This window comes from Thalassophryne amazonica, chromosome 2, assembly GCF_902500255.1.
Source record: "Thalassophryne amazonica chromosome 2, fThaAma1.1, whole genome shotgun sequence".
Lineage (NCBI taxonomy): Eukaryota > Metazoa > Chordata > Actinopteri > Batrachoidiformes > Batrachoididae > Thalassophryne > Thalassophryne amazonica.
The window spans coordinates 155,641,328-155,665,854 of NC_047104.1; the positions used below are offsets into that span (position 1 = coordinate 155,641,328).

Here is a 24,527-nt window from a genome sequence, read left to right on the forward strand (position 1 = left end):
GTGTTTTGTGTCTTGTCGTGTGTTTTGAGTTGTAATTTCTGTTTTGAGTCACGTCATGATCCCTGTGCTTTGAGTTGTAATTTCTGTGTTTTGAGTCACGTCATGATCCCTGTGTTTTGAGTTGTAATTTCTGTGTTTTGAGTTACGTCATGATCCCTGTGTTTTGAGTTGTAATTTCTGTGTTTTGAGTCGTTTCATGATCCCTGTGTTTTGAGTCGTAATTTCTGTGTTTTGAGTCGTGTCATGATCCCTGTGTTTTGAGTTGTAATTTCTGTGTTTTAAGTCATGTCATGATCCCTGTGTTTTGTGTCTTGTCATGATCTCCGTGTTTTGAGTCGCATTGCGATCTCTGTTTTGAGTTGCGTTGTGATCTGTGTGTTTTGAGTTGTGTCGTGATTCCCGTGTTTTGAGTAGTAATTTCTGTGTTTTGAGTCACGTCATGATCCCTGTGTTTTGAGTTGTATTTTCTGTGTTTTGAGTCGTGTCATGATTCCTGTGTTTTGTGTCTTGTCGTGATCTTCGTGTTTTGAGTCGCATTGTGATCTTTGTGTTTTGAGTTGTGTCGTGATCCCTGTGTTTTGAGTAGTAATTTCTGTGTTTTGAGTCACGTCATGATCTCTGTGTTTTGAGTTGTCGTGATCCCTGTGTTCTGAGTAGTAATTTCTGTGTTTTGAGTCGTGTCGTGATCCCCGTGTTTTGAGTAGTAATTTCTGTGTTTTGAGTCACGTCATGATCCCTGTGTTTTGAGTTGTATTTTCTGTGTTTTGAGTCGTGTCATGATTCCTGTGTTTTGTGTCTTGTCGTGATCTTCGTGTTTTGAGTCGCATTGTGATCTCTGTTTTGAGTTGCGTTGTGATCTTTGTGTTTTGAGTTGTCGTGATCCCTGTGTTCTGAGTAGTAATTTCTATGTTTTGAGTCACGTCATGATCCGTGTTTTGAGTTGTATTTTCTGTGTTTTGAGTCGTGTCATGATTCCTGTGTTTTGTGTCTTGTCGTGATCTTTGTGTTTTGAGTCGCATTGTGATCTCTGTTTTGAGTTGCGTTGTGATCTTTGTGTTTTGAGTTGTGTCATGATCCCTGTGTTTTGTGTCTTGTCATGATCTCCGTGTTTTGAGTCGCATTGCAATCTCTGTTTTGAGTTGCATTGTTATCTCTGTGTTTTGAGTTGTGTTGTGATCCCCGTGTTTTGAGTAGTAATTTCTGTGTTTTGAGTCACGTCATGATCTCTGTGTTTTGAGTAGTAATTTCTGTGTTTTGAGTCACGTCATGATGTCTGTGTTTTGAGTAGTAATTTCTGTGTTTTGAGTCACGTCATGATGTCTGTGTTTTGAGTAGTAATTTCTATGTTTTGAGGCACGTCCTTATCCCTGTGTTTTAGTCGCGTTGTGACCTCTGTGTTTTGAGTCGTAATCTCTGTGTTTTGAGTCGTGCCGTGATCTCCGTGTTTTGAGTTGCGTTGTGATCTCTGTGTTTTGAGTTGTGTCGTGATCCCTGTGTTTTGAGTAGTAATTTCTGTGTTTTGAGGCACGTCCTTATCCCTGTGTTTTAGTCGCGTTGTGACCTCTGTGTTTTGAGTCGTAATCTCTGTGTTTTGAGTCGTGCCGTGATCTCCGTGTTTTGAGTTGCGTTGTGATCCCCATGTTTTGAATTGTCATGATCCTGGTATTGTGAGTCATGTCACATGCTGACTGCAACATTGCAGTTTGAACATTTATCTTTTCTGTCTGGCACAGGTGGCGTTCCCTGTGATTTCTGTCAGGCTGGTGAAGAAGCATAAAACAGCTGGCCTGGTGCCGAACGGCCTGGCGATCACCACAGACGCTGGGCAGAAGGTAAACACTTCCAGCTCTGTGACATTCACTTACTGAGATTAGTGCAGCGTGGCTGCGTGTTCCGCCAGAGGTGTGATGGAAAAAACCCACTGAGCTAAAGATAGGGCAGCAGTCCTGTGCCGTGGGGTGGGGGGGGGGGAAATCAGCTGGTCACTGTGGTTTGCGTGACAGCTTCTGCTGTGTTCCCGAGTGCAGGAATAACGATATCAAACTGTCAACAATCGGACGGGCAGGTGAGCGCCGGCTGAAGCACAAATCCCTCAACTGGGAAAAACATCTGGCTTGGGGCAACTGTTTGTTGTGATTTGGCGCTATATAAAAAAATTGATTGAAATTGATTGAAAGAAAAAAATAGATGAGTGAGTGAGTTAGTTCGTCCCTGCCACAGTATCTCAGAGATAATATACACTGTCATCATATAACGCAGGAAATTCAAATCCATATAATGAGGATTTATGCTCCTGCATCTGGTGAACTTTGATGCACCAGAATGATTCAATCAATTTAATCAATCAATTTTTTTATATAGCGCCAAATCACAACAAACAGTTGCCCCAAGGCGCTTTATATTGTAAGGCAAGGCCATACAATAATTATGTAAAACCCCAACGGTCAAAACGACCCCCTGTGAGCAAGCACTTGGCTACAGTGGGAAGGAAAAACTCCCTTTTAACAGGAAGAAACCTCCAGCAGAACCAGGCTCAGGGAGGGGCAGTCTTCTGCTGGGACTGGTTGGGGCTGAGGGAGAGAACCAAGAAAAAGACATGCTGTGGAGGGGAGCAGAGATCGATCACTAATGATTAAATGCAGAGTGGTGCATACAGAGCAAAAAGAGAAAGAAACAGTGCATCATGGGAACCCCCCAGCAGTCTACGTCTATAGCAGCATAACTAAGGGATGGTTCAGGGTCACCTGATCCAGCCCTAACTATAAGCTTTAGCAAAAAGGAAAGTTTTAAGCCTAATCTTAAAAGTAGAGAGGGTGTCTGTCTCCCTGATCTGAATTGGGAGCTGGTTCCACAGGAGAGGAGCCTGAAAGCTGAAGGCTCTGCCTCCCATTCTACTCTTACAAACCCCAGGAACCACAAGTAAGCCTGCAGTCTGAGAGCGAAGCGCTCTATTGGGGTGATATGGTACTATGAGGTCCCTAAGATAAGATGGGACCTGATTATTCAAAACCTTATAAGTAAGAAGAAGAATTTTAAATTCTATTCTAGAATTAACAGGAAGCCAATGAAGAGAGGCCAATATGGGTGAGATATGCTCTCTCCTTCTAGTCCCCGTCAGTACTCTAGCTGCAGCATTTTGAATTAACTGAAGGCTTTTTAGGGAACTTTTAGGACAACCTGATAATAATGAATTACAATAGTCCAGCCTAGAGGAAATAAATGCATGAATTAGTTTTTCAGCATCACTCTGAGACAAGACCTTTCTGATTTTAGAGATATTGCGTAAATGCAAAAAAGCAGTCCTACATATTTGTTTAATATGCGCTTTGAATGACATATCCTGATCAAAAATGACTCCAAGATTTCTCACAGTATTACTAGAGGTCAGGGTAATGCCATCCAGAGTAAGGATCTGGTTAGACACCATGTTTCTAAGATTTGTGGGGCCAAGTACAATAACTTCAGTTTTATCTGAGTTTAAAAGCAGGAAATTAGAGGTCATCCATGTCTTTATGTCTGTAAGACAATCCTGCAGTTTAGCTAATTGGTGTGTGTCCTCTGGCTTCATGGATAGATAAAGCTGGGTATCATCTGCGTAACAATGAAAATTTAAGCAATACCGTCTAATAATACTGCCTAAGGGAAGCATGTATAAAGTAAATAAAATTGGTCCTAGCACAGAACCTTGTGGAACTCCATAATTAACTTTAGTCTGTGAAGAAGATTCCCCATTTACATGAACAAATTGTAATCTATTAGACAAATATGATTCAAACCACCGCAGCGCAGTGCCTTTAATACCTATGGCATGCTCTAATCTCTGTAATAAAATTTTATGGTCAACAGTATCAAAAGCAGCACTGAGGTCTAACAGAACAAGCACAGAGATGAGTCCACTGTCCGAGGCCATAAGAAGATCATTTGTAACCTTCACTAATGCTGTTTCTGTACTATGATGAATTCTAAAACCTGACTGAAACTCTTCAAATAGACCATTCCTCTGCAGATGATCAGTTAGCTGTTTTACAACTACCCTTTCAAGAATTTTTGAGAGAAAAGGAAGGTTGGAGATTGGCCTATAATTAGCTAAGATAGCTGGGTCAAGTGATGGCTTTTTAAGTAATGGTTTAATTACTGCCACCTTAAAAGCCTGTGGTACATAGCCAACTAACAAAGATAGATTGATCATATTTAAGATCGAAGCATTAAATAATGGTAGGGCTTCCTTGAGCAGCCTGGTAGGAATGGGGTCTAATAAACATGTTGATGGTTTGGATGAAGTAACTAATGAGAATAACTCAGACAGAACAATCGGAGAGAAAGAGTCTAACCAAATACCGGCATCACTGAAAGCAGCCAAAGATAACGATACGTCTTTGGGATGGTTATGAGTAATTTTTTCTCTAATAGTTAAAATTTTGTTAGCAAAGAAAGTCATGAAGTCATTACTAGTTAAAGTTAATGGAATACTCAGCTCAATAGAGCTCTGACTCTTTGTCAGCCTGGCTACAGTGCTGAAAAGAAACCTGGGGTTGTTCTTATTTTCTTCAATTAGTGATGAGTAGAAAGATGTCCTAGCTTTATGGAGGGCTTTTTTATAGAGCAACAGACTCTTTTTCCAGGCTAAGTGAAGATCTTCTAAATTAGTGAGACGCCATTTCCTCTCCAACTTACGGGTTATCTGCTTTAAGCTACGAGTTTGTGAGTTATACCACGGAGTCAGACACTTCTGATTTAAAGCTCTCTTTTTCAGAGGAGCTACAGCATCCAAAGTTGTCTTCAATGAGGATGTAAAACTATTGACGAGATACTCTATCTCCCTTACAGAGTTTAGGTAGCTACTCTGCACTGTGTTGGTATATGGCATTAGAGAACATAAAGAAGGAATCATATCCTTAAACCTAGTTACAGCGCTTTCTGAAAGACTTCTAGTGTAATGAAACTTATTCCCCACTGCTGGGTAGTCCATCAGAGTAAATGTAAATGTTATTAAGAAATGATCAGACAGAAGGGAGTTTTCAGGGAATACTGTTAAGTCTTCTATTTCCATACCATAAGTCAGAACAAGATCTAAGATATGATTAAAGTGGTGGGTGGACTCATTTACTTTTTGAGCAAAGCCAATAGAGTCTAATAATAGATTAAATGCAGTGTTGAGGCTGTCATTCTCAGCATCTGTGTGGATGTTAAAATCGCCCACTATAATTATCTTATCTGAGCTAAGCACTAAGTCAGACAAAAGGTCTGAAAATTCACAGAGAAACTCACAGTAACGACCAGGTGGACGATAGATAATAACAAATAAAACTGGTTTTTGGGACTTCCAATTTGGATGGACAAGACTAAGAGACAAGCTTTCAAATGAATTAAAGCTCTGTCTGGGTTTTGGATTAATTAATAAGCTGGAATGGAAGATTGCTGCTAATCCTCCACCCCGGCCCGTGCTACGAGCATTCTGACAGTTAGTGTGACTCGGGGGTGTTGACTCATTTAAACTAACATATTCATCCTGCTGTAACCAGGTTTCTGTAAGGCAGAATAAATCAATATGTTGATCAATTATTATATCATTTACCAACAGGGACTTAGAAGAGAGAGACCTAATGTTTAATAGACCACATTTAACTGTTTTAATCTGTGGTGCAGTTGAAGGTGCTATATTATTTTTTCTTTTTGAATTTTTATGCTTAAATAGATTTTTGCTGGTTATTGGTAGTCTGGGAGCAGGCACCGTCTCTACGGGGATGGGGTAATGAGGGGATGGCAGGGGGAGAGAAGCTGCAGAGAGGTGTGTAAGACTACAACTCTGCTTCCTGGTCCCAACCCTGGATAGTCACGGTTTGGAGGATTTAAGAAAATTGGCCAGATTTCTAGAAATGAGAGCTGCTCCATCCAAAGTGGGATGGATGCCGTCTCTCCTAACAAGACCAGGTTTTCCCCAGAAGCTTTGCCAATTATCTATGAAGCCCACCTCATTTTTTGGACACCACTCAGACAGCCAGCAATTCAAGGAGAACATGCGGCTAAACATGTCACTCCCGGTCTGATTGGGGAGGGGCCCAGAGAAAACTACAGAGTCCGACATTGTTTTTGCAAAGTTACACACCGATTTAATGTTAATTTTAGTGACCTCCGATTGGCGTAACCGGGTGTCATTACTGCCGACGTGAATTACAATCTTACCAAATTTACGCTTAGCCTTAGCCAGCAGTTTCAAATTTCCTTCAATGTCGCCTGCTCTGGCCCCCGGAAGACAATTGACTATGGTTGCTGGTGTCGCTAACTTCACATTTCTCAAAACAGAGTCGCCAATAACCAGAGTTTGATCCTCGGCGGGTGTGTCGTCGAGTGGGAAAAAACGGTTAGAGATGTGAACGGGTTGGCGGTGTACACGGGGCTTCTGTTTAGGGCTACGCTTCCTCCTCACAGTCACCCAGTCGGCCTGCTTTCCCGGCTGCTCGGGATTTGCCAGGGGGTAACTAACGGCGGCTAAGCTACCTTGGTCCGCACCGACTACAGGGGCCTTGCTAGCTGTAGAATTTTCCACGGTGCGGAGCCGAGTCTCCAATTCGCCCAGCCTGGCCTCCAAAGCTACGAATAAGCTACACTTATTACAAGTACCATTACTGCTAAAGGAGGCCGAGGAATAACTAAACATTTCACACCCAGAGCAGAAAAGTGCGGGAGAGACAGGAGAAGCCGCCATGCTAAATCGGCTAAGAGCTAGTAGCTACGCTAAGCTAGCGGATTCCTAAAAACACGCAAAGTGAATAATGTGTAAATAATTTAGAGGTGATTCAGCAGAAGGAGTGCTTTAGTTAAGGCACGTAAAGATTACACTGGGAAACAAATCGTAATCTAGATAACTAGATCAATCTAACTGCGCAGATTAAACAGCTAACAGATACAGAAAAACACCGCTGTGCTCCGGAACAGGAAGTGATACAATACCGCAGTGAGAGCCAACCACCATTAAAAAAAGCAACTTTGTTTTGTCTGTGTGATACCACATAGATTCACTGCCACCTGCTGGATGGTTAGTGGAGGCACTTCCCCTCTACAAGTATTGGTTAATAAGTTATGGACAGTTAGTGGATGCTAAATTTGGTTTAAAATAAATAAATAAATAAATTCTGAATAGCTGTGATTAAAAAAACCCCACTCGTCTGGTTTGCTTCCTGGCCGTGTGCTCATCACTGCGCTGACCTCTGCTGCGCCTAGCTAAAAAACTAGCTGCTGCAGGGAGAAACGCAATGCCAACTACAGGAGTAAATTCTAGAAGAAATAAACAACAAAATAGGAAATGAAAACTAGAATTCAACAATATATAGAACATGACCTGTGACCTTTAATTGGAGGAAGTGGTTGAAGATGAGCGAGTGGGAATAGTTTTCATCAGTACTGTGAATTAGTTATGTTAGCTCAAAACGCTACGCTGCAGTAAAACCAAAACCTGCTCCGATCATTGTTTCAGTGTCCGTAATCAGAATGAGCTTCATTTTCATCAAATGTTTCAGAACAAATTCCAGCTGATTTGGTGTTGAGACATTAAAAGGCTGCACTTAGTACAGGGACGGCACATGCACGACCACGCACACTGCTTGGTCACATGTACCTTGTGACATATATTAATCAAGTTCATCTGTGGTTAAAAAAAAATAGAGTTGTAGAATGTATCAAGACACAATATGCTGTTTTGTTTCTGCACTTAACAGAGTGACGCACCTTGAGGAAACTTTCTTGTGATTTGGTGCTCTATAAATTAAATAAATTGAAAATTGAAAATAAATTGAATAGAACTGATGGCAAGACCCTGACTGCCCAGTCATAGGTGGTTCAAATCTGGACAGAATGTTGGGAAAGTGTAGTGACACGGACCCACAACAGGGGGCGTAAATGAACGGACAATGAAAGAGTCGAATATCAACACTTTACTGTTGTGAAAGGGCACAACCAAAACACAAAGGAATACAGAATTTATGAAAACAGTCAATCCACAAAGGTGACGTGTGGGCAGGCTCGAGGATGGAAGACGTCTGTCCTGAGAAGAACCGGAGCCACACGATTTCCTCTGCCACCGAACCTGGTGAATACTGGAGCCGCCAAGTCCCGAGTCCCCAGGTGGCCACCGTCTCCGAATGTCGGATCTGGTACTGCTAGCGAGGAGCAAAAACAGTAAGACGTGGGTGCGTGCACACCCAGTAACAACAATGGTGGAGATGCCACCTCCACCTCTAACACACACTCGTGCAGCTCCTGTCTAACCACTTATCTGGTTGGGGTGTGAAGCGAAGCCGTCGCTGAATACACCAAACGCCAATCTCACAGATAAGGCACACCACAGGAAAGCGGCTGCAAAAAGAGTTCAGACTAAGACACAGTTTAGATTACAGCAGAGAATATTACCTTCACTGGTAGATGATATCTCGGCAACGAGGTGGAGATGACATCCGGTTTTTATGGAGTGGAATGATGTAGTGAAGATGGATGACAGCTGGCATGAGATAATGAGTGACAGCTGTCACCCCCGGCTGTGTCCGTGGCGGCACCGCCCTCTCATGCCTGAAGCCCGCACTTCAGGCAGGGCGCCCTCTGGTGGTGGGCCAGCAGTACCTCCTCTTCTGGCGGCCCACACAACACAGAACTGGGTTTTCCAAAAGGACAATAACCCCAACAGCATCAAAGCTGATTGTGGCACAACAAAGCAGGAGAACATTAAGTTTTTGGAATGTCCTTCCCAGTTCTGACCTCAAACCTCCTGAAAATATCTGGACTGTGCTTTAGAAACAATCCACATCAGGAAATCAAAAACTTTTAATGGGAACCAACCAGACGTCTGCCAGAAGCTTGTTGATGTAACCAAAAGCATGAAACTCACGAAGCAACATTAAGTAGGTGTCGAGTAGAGCCCGACCGATATATCGGCCGGCCGATATTATCGGCCGATATAAGTCCTTTTCAAAGTACTCACTATTGGCTGAAATTTTGCCGATAGAATGCCAATAATTTCTCATAAACAGAACAGTTACTGAAATAATGTTTGTGTCGGCAATGTAAAATGTCCTTGCACCCTTTGTCCAGTAGATGGAGCTCTGACTCCATTCAACTGAGAGCTGCTTACATTCCTGCTTAAATGTGTTCATCACCAGCCCCTGTAGTTCGCCATCACACTGCACTGATCGGCTGATAAAAGCATACAAGTAAGTTTATAAGGATGTTGTTTGTACATTCACCTCACATTTTTCCCATTTCAGTTCAACTCAGTTTGATTAACTCAGTTTATATAGTAATGTGTCAAATGTGCTTCATTGCGTTGGTCACACTTTTTATTAAGCTCACGTTGTGTAGACCTTATTTCTAGCATGAAAAACTTTTGATTACTGCTAAGAGGTTGAAACATTCAGATTCACTGGTCATCCGGAAGGCTTCTGGGAATTACTGCCATTCACCATTAACCCTCTGGGGCCGACACCATCGTATACGATGGCTGGGACCAAGCTTTACTAAATTGTAAATAACTTTTTAATGATATGAGATAGAAACTTTTTTTTTTTTTTTTTTTGCTGAAACGTTAACTCCGCGGACTTTCAATCCACTGTCGGCCATCTTGGTACTCCTCATAGAAGATGTGTGATGGCGTGCGCAATGTGAGTGTCCAATTGGAATTTGTTCTCTGTCACATGGTTTTCCAAAATACAATCGTAGGGCAGATTTACCTCATGTGATATGGCAAAGATTGTTTTCAGGAGTGATGTCTTACTAGTTGGCCCATTTGAATAGCCGCCTAACTGTTCCAATTGCATTTTTGCATTTTTTTGAACTTGAAAATTCTTCTCTGTTATAAAGTTAATATCAGGACAAAGCTTCAGCTTTTAGTTAATACCTTTTTTTGTTAAGGCTCCAAAAAAGAACATTTTATTCATTTAAAAAAATAATACTATCGGCTGATTTATCGGCTATCGCCAAATCAGCTGATTTATCGATTATCTGCATTTTTTCATCCAAATATCGTTATCGGCATCTGCCTCAAAAAATCCATATCGGTCGGGCTCCAGTGTCGAGGAGAAACAACAGTCCAAAACACAAAGAGCTGCAGGTGTAACACACAGAGCGTCATCTCCCTGCTAATTTAATTATTTTTTAAAGACACCGTGGTGCTCATTTGGCTTCGTGTCGGGTTGGTCACTTTGATCGATAAATTGGGCGATATTCACAAAATCATATTTTGTGCTTTCTGATACAGTAAACCAGCTGTATTACTGATGTATTCACGTTGCCACATTGGGATTTGGATAAATAGAATATTGGCAGTCACGCTTTCACATTTTACAGTTGGATGATTTATACTTTTTTATACAACGGCATATTAGGGCCATTCAAAGACGGGGAAAAATGTACGTGGTCTGTCCATAAATTAACGGTCCTTTTTATTTTTTTTAAAAACTATATGGATTTCATTCATATGTTTTTACGTCAGACATGCTTGAACCCTCGTGCGCATGCGAGGGTTTTTCCACGCCTGTCGGTGACGTCATTCGCCTGTGAGCACGCCTTGTGGAAGGAGTGGTCCCGCCCCCTCATCGGATTTTCATTGTCTGGAAATGGCGAAATGAAAGGACTTTTTTTCCATCAGAATTTCTTCAGAAGCTGTTAGAGACTGGCACCTGGAAACCATTCGAAAAATTTATCTGGCTTTCAGTGGGTTTCACAGAGAATAAGGACTTTAACTACAGGTTTAAGGACCCCTTTAAGGACGGTCGGTGCGCCGAGCTGCGACGATGCGGCACAAACCACTGGATCATTTCTAAGCTGATGGCTCTGTGGATACGAGACCGTCGTGTTCTCTTTCTCTGGTTATCACAAGACCTGGACATCAGCCATTTTCTGGCAGATTTCACTTTTAACAAGAGATTTTGTCATGGAAAGCCGCGCGGAGGCTTCGCGCGTCACGACCGATTCGCTGATGAAGCGCGACAAAGGAACACCTCCGTTTCGGAGTGTTAGAGGACAAGTTGGGACATGTCTATCTCGGCTTTCAGTGCTTACCAGTCGAGTGAGTATAAAAGAACCTGTGGAGAGCTGGACATGTCCCTGACTTTGTTGTGTGTGGGCCGCTGAAGAGGAGGTACTGCTGGCCCATCACCACCAGAGGGCGCCCTGCCTGGAGTGCGGGCTCCAGGCACCAGAGGGCGCCGCCGCCTGATGAGAGCAGCCAGGATGACAGCTGTCACCCATTACTGGACACAGCTGACTTCACTCAGTACGGAGGTATATCAGCAGGACAGCGTCTCCACCTCAGTGCCGAGATATCACCTTGAGTTTAAGGTAATCACCTCTGCAACAGATACTGTATCTTTGTGACGATACTTTATAAACTTTTCAGGACAGCGGAAGGCCAAGTGTTCGGATAAGTACTCACCTTTCCTGCTTCAGTGTGACAAGAGGTGGAGGCGGCTTTGCCCCTCTCATCTACTGGGTGCGGTCGCATCCCAACCTGTGTGTTTGTGTTCTTTCCCGCCAGCAGTACCGGACCCGACGAGCGGAGGCAGTGGCCACCTGGGAATTCGGGACTTGGCGGTTCCAGTACTTCTGGGTTTCGGTGGCAGAGGAGATCTGGGTGGTTCCGGTTCAACTAGGACGGACGTCTCCTACCTTCGGGCCTGCCCACAAGACACCAGCAGATTTCGGCTTACAAATTGCTAATTGTTGTATCAGTTGTGCTATTTTCACAACAGTAAAACTTGTTCTTACTTTTCTCCATTGTCCGTTCATTGCGCCCCCTGTTGTGGGTCCGTGTACCTACACTTTCACAACAGACTTGTCCTCTAACACTCCGAAACAGAGGTGTTCCTTTGTCTCGCTTCATCAGCAAATCGGTCGTGACGCGCGAAGCCTCCGCGCGGCTTTCCATGACAAAATCTCTTGTTAAAAGTGAAATCTGCCGGAAAATGGCTGATGTCCAGGTCTTGTGATAACCAGAGAAAGAGCACACGACGGTCTCGTATCCACAGAGCCATCAGCTTAGAAATGATCCAGTGGTTTGTGCCGCGTCGTCGCAGCTCGGAGCGCGGCGCACCGACCGTCCTTAAAGGGGTATTCTCTGTGAAGCCTGTAAAATTTTCACTGAAAGCCAGATAAATTTTTCGAATGGTTTCCAGGTGCCAGTCTCTAACAGCTTCTGAAAAAATTCTGATGGAAAAAAAGTCCTTTTCATTCCGCCATTTCCAGACAATGAAAATCCGACGAGGGGGCGGGACCACTCCTTCCACAAGGCGTGCTCACAGGCGAATGACGTCACCGACAGGCGTGGAAAAACTCAAGCATGCGCACGAGGGTTCAAGCATGTCTGATGTAAAAACATATGAATGAAATCCATATAGTTTTTGAAAAAAATAAAAAGGTACGATACTTTATGGACAGACCTCGTAGATTACATTTTCAAGTTTAAAGTCACAAATTAACGAGATTATAAACATGTAAATTTGCGAGATTATAAACATGTATATTTGCGAGAAAAAGACAACGCGAGATTAGAACACGTAAAACTACAGGTACATAAATGCACATGCAAATGTAGCCTATTGGCGCCTTATAGCGATGGAATGAGACAGGACAATGACTTCATCATGTACGTTTTTACAGTCAAAAAGAATTAATACATGGGCAGCGGGTTCAATATTTAATGTCTAAGAGATAAGAGAAATAATGCTATAATGCTTTTGCTTGCAGTTAATGCAAATGCAGGTAATTTGGCTATTTATCAAATTATTAAGTTAATGTGCTACTTTTTTCCTCACAGATTTGCATATTTATAATCTCGAAAATGTGCATGTTTAATCTGGCAAATTTGCTACATTTGTACTGCAAATTTGCTGCTTTTTTCACAATATTTGCATTTTTAAAAACACTATAACACTATAGCCACAGGGGATCGTCAATTCCAGTAATCAATATTCTATTCAGTAAAATGGACAGTCCTTAGAAGGTTTTGGTGAAACATTATCAATGCTCAAATTCAAACTTACTGAAGAAATACTTACTTGGTATTTCCAGTTCAAATTTGGTATAAATCTGATCAATTTTGTTGACTTTATGGTACACAGATGTGCAGAGTGCCATTCTACAAACCCAAATCAGAAAACTTTGGGCAGTGTGGAAATGCGACTTTAAAAAACCTGCAGGGATTCTTAAATTAATTTTGACTTTTGTTTCATTGCAGACAGCATTTGATGGTTTGTGTGGCCAACTTCATTTTGTTTGTTCATATACACACATGGGCGGCACGGTGGATTAGTGGTTAGCACTGTTTCCTCACAGCAAGAAGGTCGTGTGATTGTGTCCCACCTGGTCCTGTCTTTGTGGATTTTGCATGTTCTCCCCGTGTTCCCATGGGCTCCTCCATCTTCCAAAAACTGCACGTTAGGTGAATTGATGACTCATTTGTCCAGATATGGTCTTGTAACAGAGTGGCATCCTGACCAGGGTGTACCCCGCCTCATGCCCTGTGACTGTTGGGATAGGCTCCACCCCCGATGACCTTTGATTGGAGTAAGTGGTTATAGAAAATGATTGCTGCATGTCCAGCCTGCCACATATTCCTAATAAATGGAGGGACAGGGATAATTTAGGAATAGTAGTGAGTTAAGAAAAAAAAAGTAGGTGTCTAAATCATGATTTGGTCAAAAACAGTGTTGATTAAAAACGCTCAGTCTTTGAAAGATGGGCAGAGGATCCCCAATTTGTCAACAAATTCATGAGAAAATTATTGAAATGTTTAGAAACAGTGTTCTTCAAAGAAAGAAGGAAAGTTATTTGCATATTTCTCCCTCTAAAGTAAATTATATCATTGAATGATTCAAGGAATCTAGAGGATTTTTGCTGCGTAAAGGGCAGGAGCACAAGCCTAAGCTGAGCACCAGTGATCTCTGACCCCTCATGTGGCAAGAACCATCATTCATCAATAGCTGATAAGGTCACATGGCCAACAGATTACTTAGGAAATCTTTGTCAAGCACTGCAATATGGAGTTACAGTCACATGCCTGTTAAAACTGAAACAGAATCTGCCTCAACTTATCTGGGCTTGGAGGCATCTGGGTTGGACCATCACACAGTGGAAACGTGTATTGTAGTCAGTCAATTCAGTATTCCAGTTATTTTGTAGAAGAAATGACTGCTGTGTGTTCTGGAAGAAAGGGGAAAAAAAGACCATCCAGGCTGTTACACCAACAAATCCCATTCCAGGGTCTGTCCAGGGTATGGGGTTGTGTCAGTCCCCTTAGCAAAGGTAACTGACGCTTCTGTGACAGCAGCATTAATGCAGAATGCACATGACTTAGAGTGTGTGAGTGGGACACAATAACAACTGAACAGCTTCATCACTTGGTATCCTTAATGTCACAAACGGCAACATTACAAAGTGGTAAATCTGTATTGTATTGCTGTGTATCCGTCTTCTGGCCTTCCAGCTGGAGGGCGGTAATAAGAATAAATACTTAACTTAAGCAGTTGGTCAGTTGTTGATCAGTTTATTGTATTATTAAGTGATAATAGGCACCATGTTTAACTGACCGTTGTTCTTTTTTTAACTTTCACAGTATGTCTTTGTGTCTCTGCTGTCAAGAGACAGTGTCTATGACGTCCTGCGCAGGATCTGCACGCACCTACAGGTCAGAGGTCAAACTCACAGCCTTGTTTTTTTCCCTTCTTCTTCTTCTTCTTTTTGTTGTTTTTCTTTTACCAAAACAGGTCAAATCTGGGCTTGTCGTCATTGGCATCACTCGATAATCGAGGATAGTTCCAGGAATCAGGGGTGTTTCCATTTGGTGTGAGAGAATAGACCGAGATATAGAGAGTGATATAGAGAGATACAGAGTAGAAGAGACGAGGACAGGAAGGGCAAGGGATAGTTGGAGGGGGTGCAGTGCCGGCTTCTCATTGAGCAATTCAGAGCTTTTTCTAGCGTCATTTAGCCTGTTGGCGTCGCTCCCCTTCAATGGTCTTGGCACCAATCATGCAGGCAGATCTCCAGGCACTCCGATTCAGAGCGAGATCCTCCCACACGTCCAGATTGATCTTAAAGTCTTGAAGGGTGCGTTTGATCTGATCTTTGAATCGTTTCTTCGGACCACCTCTTTTTCGATGTCCCGCAGTCAGCTCTGAATAGAGAACTCTCTTTGGAAGTCTGGTTTGGTCCATGTGCTGGATGTGCCCAAGCCAACGAAGTTGATGTCGATTGATTGTTGTTTCAATGGAGGGGAGGTCAGCTCTTTTGAGCACAGTCGTGTTTGGAATCCTCTCCTCCCATGAGATGTTCAGGATCCTCCTGAGCTTCTGCTGATGGAATCGCTCAAGCTTTTGAATTTGATATTTGTACAGCGTCCATCTCTCTTTCCATCTTTGACCAATGGCTTCGTTGTCTTTGAGAATGTCAGATTGTCAGCTGCTTCGATGGGTGTTGGTACAGTTCTCCAAGGACCGAAGAGGGCACGAGTCCCAGCGAAGAATTCATGCAGTAGATTGTGATCAGCAAAAGTTTGGAGCTTGAGGGCACGCTCAGTTGTCTTTCATGCAATGTAGCAAACTCTGGACGCTGGATTTCAGGTCCTTGAAGGCCTTCTCTTTGACTTTCAATCCTGGGCCGTTCTCCCATTTCAGATAAGCTTGGTTTTTCTTCTGGATGAGTTGTTGGGTCTCAGTGTTATTCTCATCAAACCAGTCCCGATGCTTTCTCTTGAGGAGACCGATTTCTGACTTTGCGACAGTGACGACAGTTGTTTTCAGAGTTTCCCAGTTCTGGAGTGGGTCTCCTTCAACAAGATCGATGTCGAGAAGTTCTCTTCTGAGGACATCTTGGAAACCAAGTCTCGTATCCCGATCCTCCAAGCGTCGCACCGCTAGCTTCTTGGCAGGGGCTTGTTTTGCCGGGCGTCTGGGCTTCTGCTTCAGTTGGAGTAGAAGCTTGCTGATGACCAGACGATGATCGGTCCAGCAGTCATCTGCATGGGGCAGAGCTTTAGTCACATGAACGTCACAACGGTCTCTCACACGGGTAAGCACGTAGTCAATCAAGTGCCAGTGATGACATCTTGGGTGCATCCATGTGGTACGTTGACTGAGCTTCAGCTGGAAGACAGTATTGGTGATCAGAAGGTCATGCTCCGTACAGAGACCGAGAAGCAAGTTCCCGTTACTGTTCAATGAGCCGACACCATGTTTACTAATGATATTGGACCATCCTTCATGATCAATGCCCACACGGGCATTGAAATCCCAGAGAATGACAAGCTTGTCTTCAGCAGGAATGCTTGAAATGGAACGAGAGAGAGTGTCATAGAAGGATGCTTTAACATCACCCTCTCAGGGGAGAGTTGGGGCATATGCAGAGATGACTGTGAGATAGGTGTTGTTCTGAAGAGGGACACGAATGATGATAATCCTCTCACTAATGCATTCAAGTGTCAGGTTGTGTTCTTTGACAAGGTTTGACTTCACAGCGAATCCAACTCCATGGATGTGTCTGTCCTCAGCTGACTTGCCCTTCCAAAAGAAGGTGTATCCGAGTCAAACTTCCTGAAGTTGCCCCTCAGCGGGGAACCGAGTCTCTTGCAGTGCAGCTATATCAATGTTGAACCTTTTCAGTTGTTGAACAATAAGAGCGGTTCTCCTCTCAGGTCTTGTCGAGTCGTTCATATCCATCATTGTCCGTATGTTCCATGTTCCGAGAGTCAGTTTCATAAAATTTGCAGTTTGTCGCTCGCAGAATTGGATTCCCACCGGATGCGGTAGTCCGGTCAGGTTGAGTGAGGAACAAGCGATGTTTAGCCCACCTTTTCTAGGGCCTTCCCCTATTCAGGGTGGAGCAGCCCAGGTCCTGAAGAGGACTGCTCTGTTGCAGAGGTAGCTGCCGAATCTCCATGCTGCTCCTCGGGTCATGAGAGAGACAACCATCTAGTCCTCTGCCGCCAGTTGTGTGCATCAGGAACTGAGAGCTTCCAGAGTATCAATCCTGCTCCCGTCGCTCAGCAGCATCGCCAGTTGACTTGTTGATGGGGGGAGGTAGTAGAATAGAGAGGAGGGACAAGATGAGATTGAGGGGGGGAAGAGACTAGGAAGACTGCCCTGAGTTCTGGAGCCTTTCGCGGCGTGAGAGTTCGGGCAGACAAGTTCGCAATGTTTGTCTGTCGTCTTGACTTGAGAAGGATAGTTCCCATGGCAGCACAAAGGAGTGAGGACGATGGGTCCTGCTCAAGTCTCACCCACTATGATATTCTCCTGTAGGGGTGGAGGCGACTTCTGTTTAATCCATTCTGATGGTCCTGTCGCTGAAGGATGGAGCCCTGGTGGTGATAATCAGACAGGGAAGGTCTGGAAGAGCCCACTGAGTGGGATTTGTATACCGCCAATTCAAACGGCCCCCTTGGATTTAGCGAAACCACCTGCACCCAAAGTGTCAATTCACAGAGGAGGCTCCATAGGGAGTTCACTGCTGCCCTGGGAATCACTCCACTGTTTGCTTCAGGGAGCTTTAACCCAGGAGCAGACAGATCTTCAGCAGGCAATCTGGGCTTGCATCTCAGATGTACCTTCTGGAAAATTGTAGCTGAACTTTTAGGTCTTCTCTTTAATAAACCCTCCTCTGTACCATCATGAAGCTGTATAACTGGAGATACAAAATGCAAAACATACACTTTGCACAATTTCTCCAATCACAGCCACAGAAGCCTGTAACTTCTTCTGGGTTGTCTGGGTGTCTTGGTGGCTTTCCTCACTCTCCTTCAGTTTTTGAGAACTGTCTACTCCACACAGATTTACAACAGAGTGTCATACTGTTTGTATTTCTTCATAACTGATGTAAATAAAGTTCAAGACATATTCAGTGACTTGGAAATGTTCATGTATCCATCCCCTGACTTGTCTGAAGAACACTGGCTATTAAACTGATTATTTACACGTATTATACCAAAGGGGCTGATTACTTATGCATCCCGTCATCTTGGTTTTTATATTTTTAAATAGTTTACATCAAGTTGTAGAGATTTGCTTTAAATTTGAGTCTAAGGAAGATCATTTTAGAAATTTTTATTTTCTGTATTTTTTGTATTTGAAACGGCATAAACAAATTAAAATGTGTGAAATACCAACTGTTCCAATACTTTTAGAGGGCACTGCACACGCACACACACGCACGCACACACACACACACACACACACACACACACACACACACACACACACACACACACACACACACACACACACACACACACACACACACACACACACACACACACACACACACACACATCAGACATGAGCCCAGATTTAATGTGTCTTCTTTTCTCTCTTTTCTCTGTCACACCACCATAAATCTGTGACGGGTGAAGCAACAGGCAAAACGTGTTTCACGCAGACTCTCTCCAGTCAAAAGGTTGTACGTCCGTCACTGTTGCTATGGCAACCTTTGGCGCGTCAGCCACTCATATTCTTTACATTTCTTAATGACTTATTTCACTGAAGTTCAGTGGGTGTTTTAAAACGCTACAGCTCTCAGTGACATAATGAGGATATCAGACACAAATCATCGCAGCAGCTAATTGTCAGATTGGTCTTTTCAAACTGCAGTGTCACACAAAGCGCTGTAGTTTGTACCTGAGTCTCACAGAAAATCACTTTATATAGCTAATCAATTGCTCTGTAATAATGAAAGCAATAACCTTTAATGTCCAAATACATATGAGCCTAATGTTGCATCGCATGTTCCATTTTTCTTCCAGGTTAATGGGAAGAGTCTGAGTTTGAAGCAGTTCATGGAGGAACCGACGTTATCACAGGTCAGTGAACACACCTCTGTTCAATGTCACTTCACTGATTTTGCTGCCTTCAGATACACTTAGAAAATAAACAAAAGTCTGGATCTTAGGGTCCTGTCCCACTGGCGTTTAGGAGGATTTGCGTATGGATTGTGCACAAAATTGGCTCATATTCGCTTAACGTCAGCATTATGCGTGAAACATGCTTGTATGAGTTGGACGACACCTGCACACGTCCGCAATTATCCGCAGAGGCACGTTTTTCCGTTTCCAGGATTTTTGAGCTGCACAAAATTTTGGCTGCAGATGACATCCGCCTTACATACTCAATATCAACTTCAATCAATCAACTTTTTTCTTATATAGCGCCAAATCACAACAAACAGTTGCCCCAAGGCGCTCCATATTGTAAGGCAAGGCCATACAATAATTATGAAAAACCCCAACAGTCAAAACGACCCCCTATGAGCAAGCACTTGGCCACAGTGGGAAGGAAAAACTCCCTTTTAACAGGAAGAAACCTCCAGCAGAACCAGGCTCAGGGAGGGGCAGTCTTCTGCTGAGACTGGTTGGGGCTGAGGGAAAGAACCAGAAAAAAGACATGCCGAGAAGGGGGGCAGAGATCGATCACTAATGATTAAATGCAGAGTGATGCATACGGAGCAAAAAGAAACAGTGCATCATGGGAACCCCCCCACAGTCTACGTCTAAAGCAACATAACCAAGGGATGGTCCAGGGTCACCCGATCCAGCCCTAACTATAAGCCCTAGCGAAAAGGAAAGTTTTAAGCCTAATCTTAAAAGTAGAGAGGGTATCTGTCACCCTGATCTGAATTGGGAGCTGGTTCCACAGGAGAGGAGCCTGAAAGCTGAAGGCTCTGCCTCCCATTCTACTCTTACAAACCCTAGGAACTACAAGTAAGCCCGCAGTCTGAGAGCGAAGCGCTCTAATGGGGTAATATGGTACTACGAGGTCCCTAAGATAAGATGGGACCTGATTATTCAAAACCTTATAAGTAAGAAGAAGAATTTTAAATTCTATTCTAGAATTAACAGGAAGCCAATGAAGAGAGGCCAACACGGGTGAGATATGCTCTCTCCTGCTAGTCCCCGTCAGTACTCTAGCTGCAGCATTCTGAACCAACTGAAGGCTTTTTAGGGAACTTTTAGGACAACCTGATAATAATGAATTACAATAGTCCAGCCTAGAGGAAATAAATGCATGAATTAGTTTTTCAGCATCACTCTGAGACAAGACCTTTCTGATTTTAGAGATATTGCGTAAATGCAAAAAGGCAGTCCTACATATTTGTTTAATATGCGCTTTGAATGACACATCCTGATCAAAAATGACTCCAAGATTTCTCACAGTATTACTAGAGATCAGGGAAATGCCATCCAGAGTAAAGATCTGGTTAGACACCATGCTTCTAAGATTTGTGGGGCCAAGTACAATAACTTCAGTTTTATCTGAGTTTAAAAGCAGGAAATTAGAGGTCATCCATGTCTTTATGTCTGTAAGACAATCCTGCAGTTTAGCTAATTGGTGTGTATCCTCTGGCTTCATGGATAAATAAAGCTGGGTATCATCTGCGTAACAATGAAAATTTAAGCAATGCCGTCTAATAATACTGCCTAAGGGAAGCATGTATAAAGTGAATAAAATTGGTCCTAGCACAGAACCTTGTGGAACTCCATAATTATCTTTAGTCTGTGAAGAAGATTCCCCATTTACATGAACAAACTGTAATCTATTAGACAAATATGATTCAAACCACCGCAGCGCAGTGCCTTTAATACCTATGACATGCTCTAATCTCTGTAATAAAATTTTATGGTCAACAGTATCAAAAGCAGCACTGAGGTCCAACAGAACAAGCACAGAGATAAGTCCACTGTCCGAAGCCATAAGAAGATCATTTGTAACCTTCACCAATGCTGTTTCTGTACTATGATGAATTCTAAAACCTGACTGAAACTCTTCAAATAGACCATTCCTCTGCAGGTGATCAGTTAGCTGTTTTACAACTACCCTCTCAAGAATCTTTGAGAGAAAAGGAAGGTTGGAGATTGGCCTATAATTAGCTAAGATAGCTGGGTCAAGTGATGGCTTTTTAAGTAATGGTTTAATTACTGCCACCTTAAAGGCCTGTGGTACATAGCCAACTAACAAAGATAGATTGATCATATTTAAGATTGAAGCATTAAATAATGGTAGGACTTCCTTGAGCAGCCTGGCAGGAATGGGGTCTGATAAACATGTTGATGGTTTAGATGAAGTAACTAATGAAAATAACTCAGACAGAACAATCGGAGAGAAAGAGTCTAACCAAATACCGGCATCACTGAAAGCAGCCAAAGATAACGATACATCTTTGGGATGGTTATGAGTAATTTTTTCTCTAATAGTCAAAATTTTGTTAGCAAAGAAAGTCATGAAGTCATTACTAGTTAAAGTTAATGGAATACTCAGCTCAATAGAGCTCTGACTCTTTGTCAGCCTGGCTACAGTGCTGAAAAGAAACCTGGGGTTGTTCTTATTTTCTTCAATTAGTGATGAGTAGAAAGATGTCCTAGCTTTACGGAGGGCTTTTTTATAGAGCAACAAACTCTTTTTCCAGGCTAAGTGAAGATCTAAATTAGTGAGACGCCATTTCCTCTCCAACTTACGGGTTATCTGCTTTAAGCTACGAGTTTGTGAGTTATACCACGGAGTCAGACACTTCTGATTTAAAGCTCTCTTTTCAGAGGAGCTACAGCATCCAAAGTTGTCTTCAATGAGGATGTAAAACTACTGACGAGATACTCTAACTCCCTTACAGAGTTTAGGTAGCTACTCTGCTCTGTGTTGGTATATGACATTAGAGAACATAAAGAAGGAATCATATCCTTAAACCTAGTTACAGCGCTTTCTGAAAGACTTCTAGTGTAATGAAACTTATTCCCCACTGCAGGGTAGTCCATCAGGGTAAATGTAAATGTTATTAAAAAATGATCAGACAGAAGGGAGTTTTCAGGGAATACTGTTAAGTCTTCTATTTCCATACCATAAGTCAGAACAAGATCTAAAATATGATTAAAGTGGTGGGTGGACTCATTTACTTTTTGAGCAAAGCCGATAGAGTCTAATAATAGATTAAATGCAGTGTTGAGGCTGTCATTCTCAGCATCTGTGTGGATGTTAAAATCGCCCACTATAATTATCTTATCTGAGCTAAGCACTAAGTCAGACAAAAGGTCTGAAAATTCACAGAGAAACTCACAGTAACGACCAGGTGGACGATAGATAATAACAAATAAAACTGGTTTTTGGGACTTCCAATTTGGATGGACAAGACTAAGAGACAAGCTTTCAAATGAATTAAAGCTCTGTCTAGATTTTTGATTAATTAATAAGCTGGAATGGAAGATTGCTGCTAATCCTCCGCCCCGGCCCGTGCTACGAGCATTCTGACAGTTAGTGTGACTCGGGGGTGTTGACTCATTTAAACTAACATATTCATCCTGCTGTAACCAGGTTTCTGTTAGGCAGAATAAATCAATACGTTGATCAATTATTATATCATTTACCAACAGGGACTTAGAAGAGAGAGACCTAATGTTTAATAGACCACATTTAACTGTTTTAGTCTGTGGTGCAATTGAAGGTGCTATATTATTTTTTCTTTTTGAATTTTTATGCTTAAATAGATTTTTGCTGGTTATTGGTGGTCTGGGAGCAGGCACCGTCTCTACGGGGATGGGGTAATGAGGGGATGGCAGGGGGAGAGAAGCTGCAGAGAGGTGTATAAGACCACAGCTCTGCCTCCTGGTCCCAACGCTAGACAGTCACAGTTTGGAGGATCCAAAAAAATTGGCCAGATTTCTAGAAATGAGAGCTGCTCCATCTAAAGTGGGATGGATGCCGTCTCTCCTAACAAGACCAGGTTTTCCCCAGAAGCTTTGCCAATTATCAATGAAGCCCACCTCATTTTTTGGAGTTTTTTTTTATGAAAAAACTTTATGGGTTTATGGGTTAAAAAAAACTCCAGCTTTTGTTGGCTTCTGATTTATTCTTCTCTACAAGAGTCAGACAGAAGTCAGACTACCAGAGCAAGAATTGTAGCTGAGGAAGCTTCTGTGATTTGAAGCAAAATGTCCTCACGTCAAGCAACCCAGTCCAGTCAAAGATTCAAGCTTCTCTACTATGGAAACCACCTGGACAACTGAGAGCCTACACAGAAACTTTGGGTTTCTAGTGAACATTTTGAAATCCAGGAGCATTTTACGGTGACCCTTGTGGACAAATCGACCAGTGTTTGCATGTTTTTTTGTTTTTTTTTTTTGCATCTTGTTTTAAATGGTTGCAGAGAGTCTAACTAAATGGCACAGTGTGGTTTACTTTGCCAGTACGTTCTACTCGTGGTCTCTGCAGGATGAGTTCCCGGCTCCAGATGAGTTCCCAGTGGTAGATGGATACCAGTCCGTGTTAAAGTGGAGAAGGAAGCCATCAGTGGTGTCTGTGTCCTCCTCGCTTCCTGATCTCTTGGGGAACTCTGCAAGCAGGCTGAGCACGGTGGACACCTCCTTCACATCAGAGCCCCTGCTGGAAGGTGAAAAAACTGCACTTCCTCTGTACTGAAGTATGGTTGTGCCTTATTTCAGGGGCTGCATACTTTTAAGGCTGCAGCCTTCAAAGATCTGGCCTTCTGAGACTACAGAACCAACCTAGCTGAACCAACCATTGTGAAATGGAAAAGCCAAGCCCAAGGAGCGTGCTGCAACTGTGTCATTAGCTTTTTCTGAACCTACCCCATGTTGTCCAGCAACCTTGACAGCTTTTCAAAATTAATCTTAAACTATGCATAGTCTCTAGTAAATAATCATGAAGTAACTGTCCGGTCCGTTTCCCTCCATGTTCTGTGTCATTTATTAGGCTTTTAGGCACATGTGTCTGTGATTTGGATCAATGAATAATGAACACAGGTGGGATAAAACGCACTGATTTGTATCGTAACAGAGTAAGGTGACAGATTACGCTGCCCTTTGAAAAGATGTCAACGGCAAATCATTCCCGACCCGATATCCAAACTCGAGTCCGGCTGGCTGGATGATAAAAGACGGCGTGACTCAATGGTACTGCTGTGCATTTAACACGTGCACTGCCGCACAGTTCACCGGGCCAACGCAACCTGCTGGATGCTGCACTGTGCGCTGTTGGACACTGCGCTATATAATTATTTCATAGCGGATTAATCCTTTGCTCTCAGAGATCGGCTGATAAAACCATCTCTAATCGCTCAGGAAGCACAGAGGAATTTTCCCCAGCATCTTGTCTTGTGCACTTCATTGGGTGGAGAAAGTGTTTGGGATAATCTCAAAGGTAATTATTTATAATATTTATATTGTAATGTCTTGGTAAAACAGTTGCATTTTCACTCCTTCTTATAAGCATCTGTAAAATGATGTTTATTATGGGTTTAGGACAGTTGTTTGACCGACTCAGCATCTGTTTACGTTTTTACACCTGTCAACCTTTGAACCAACGTGGTCGTGCATGTGCATTCCCAGACTGTGAAAAGGCTTATTGGGGAAACCTTACGCACCACGTTTCGGAAGGAAAAAAGAGTCCATTGTATTTATCTGACTTCAATTCAATATATATATATATATATATATATATATATATATATATATATATATATATATATCACCAAATCACAATAAAGCTGCCCTA

General features: G+C 42.7%; 1 protein-coding gene across 1 annotated transcript in view; it reads left to right on the forward strand.

Annotated features, from left to right (window-relative positions):
• Window positions 1-24,527, forward strand: part of gramd2aa (GRAM domain containing 2Aa) — a 97,036-nt gene that overhangs the window by 57,968 nt on the left and 14,541 nt on the right. Inside the window, exons 6-9 of the mRNA XM_034159811.1 lie at window positions 1,734-1,832; window positions 14,597-14,668; window positions 18,776-18,832; window positions 23,226-23,403. Coding sequence (XP_034015702.1) covers window positions 1,734-1,832; window positions 14,597-14,668; window positions 18,776-18,832; window positions 23,226-23,403 — 406 coding nt within the window. The remainder of the gene's footprint in view (window positions 1-1,733; window positions 1,833-14,596; window positions 14,669-18,775; window positions 18,833-23,225; window positions 23,404-24,527) is intronic.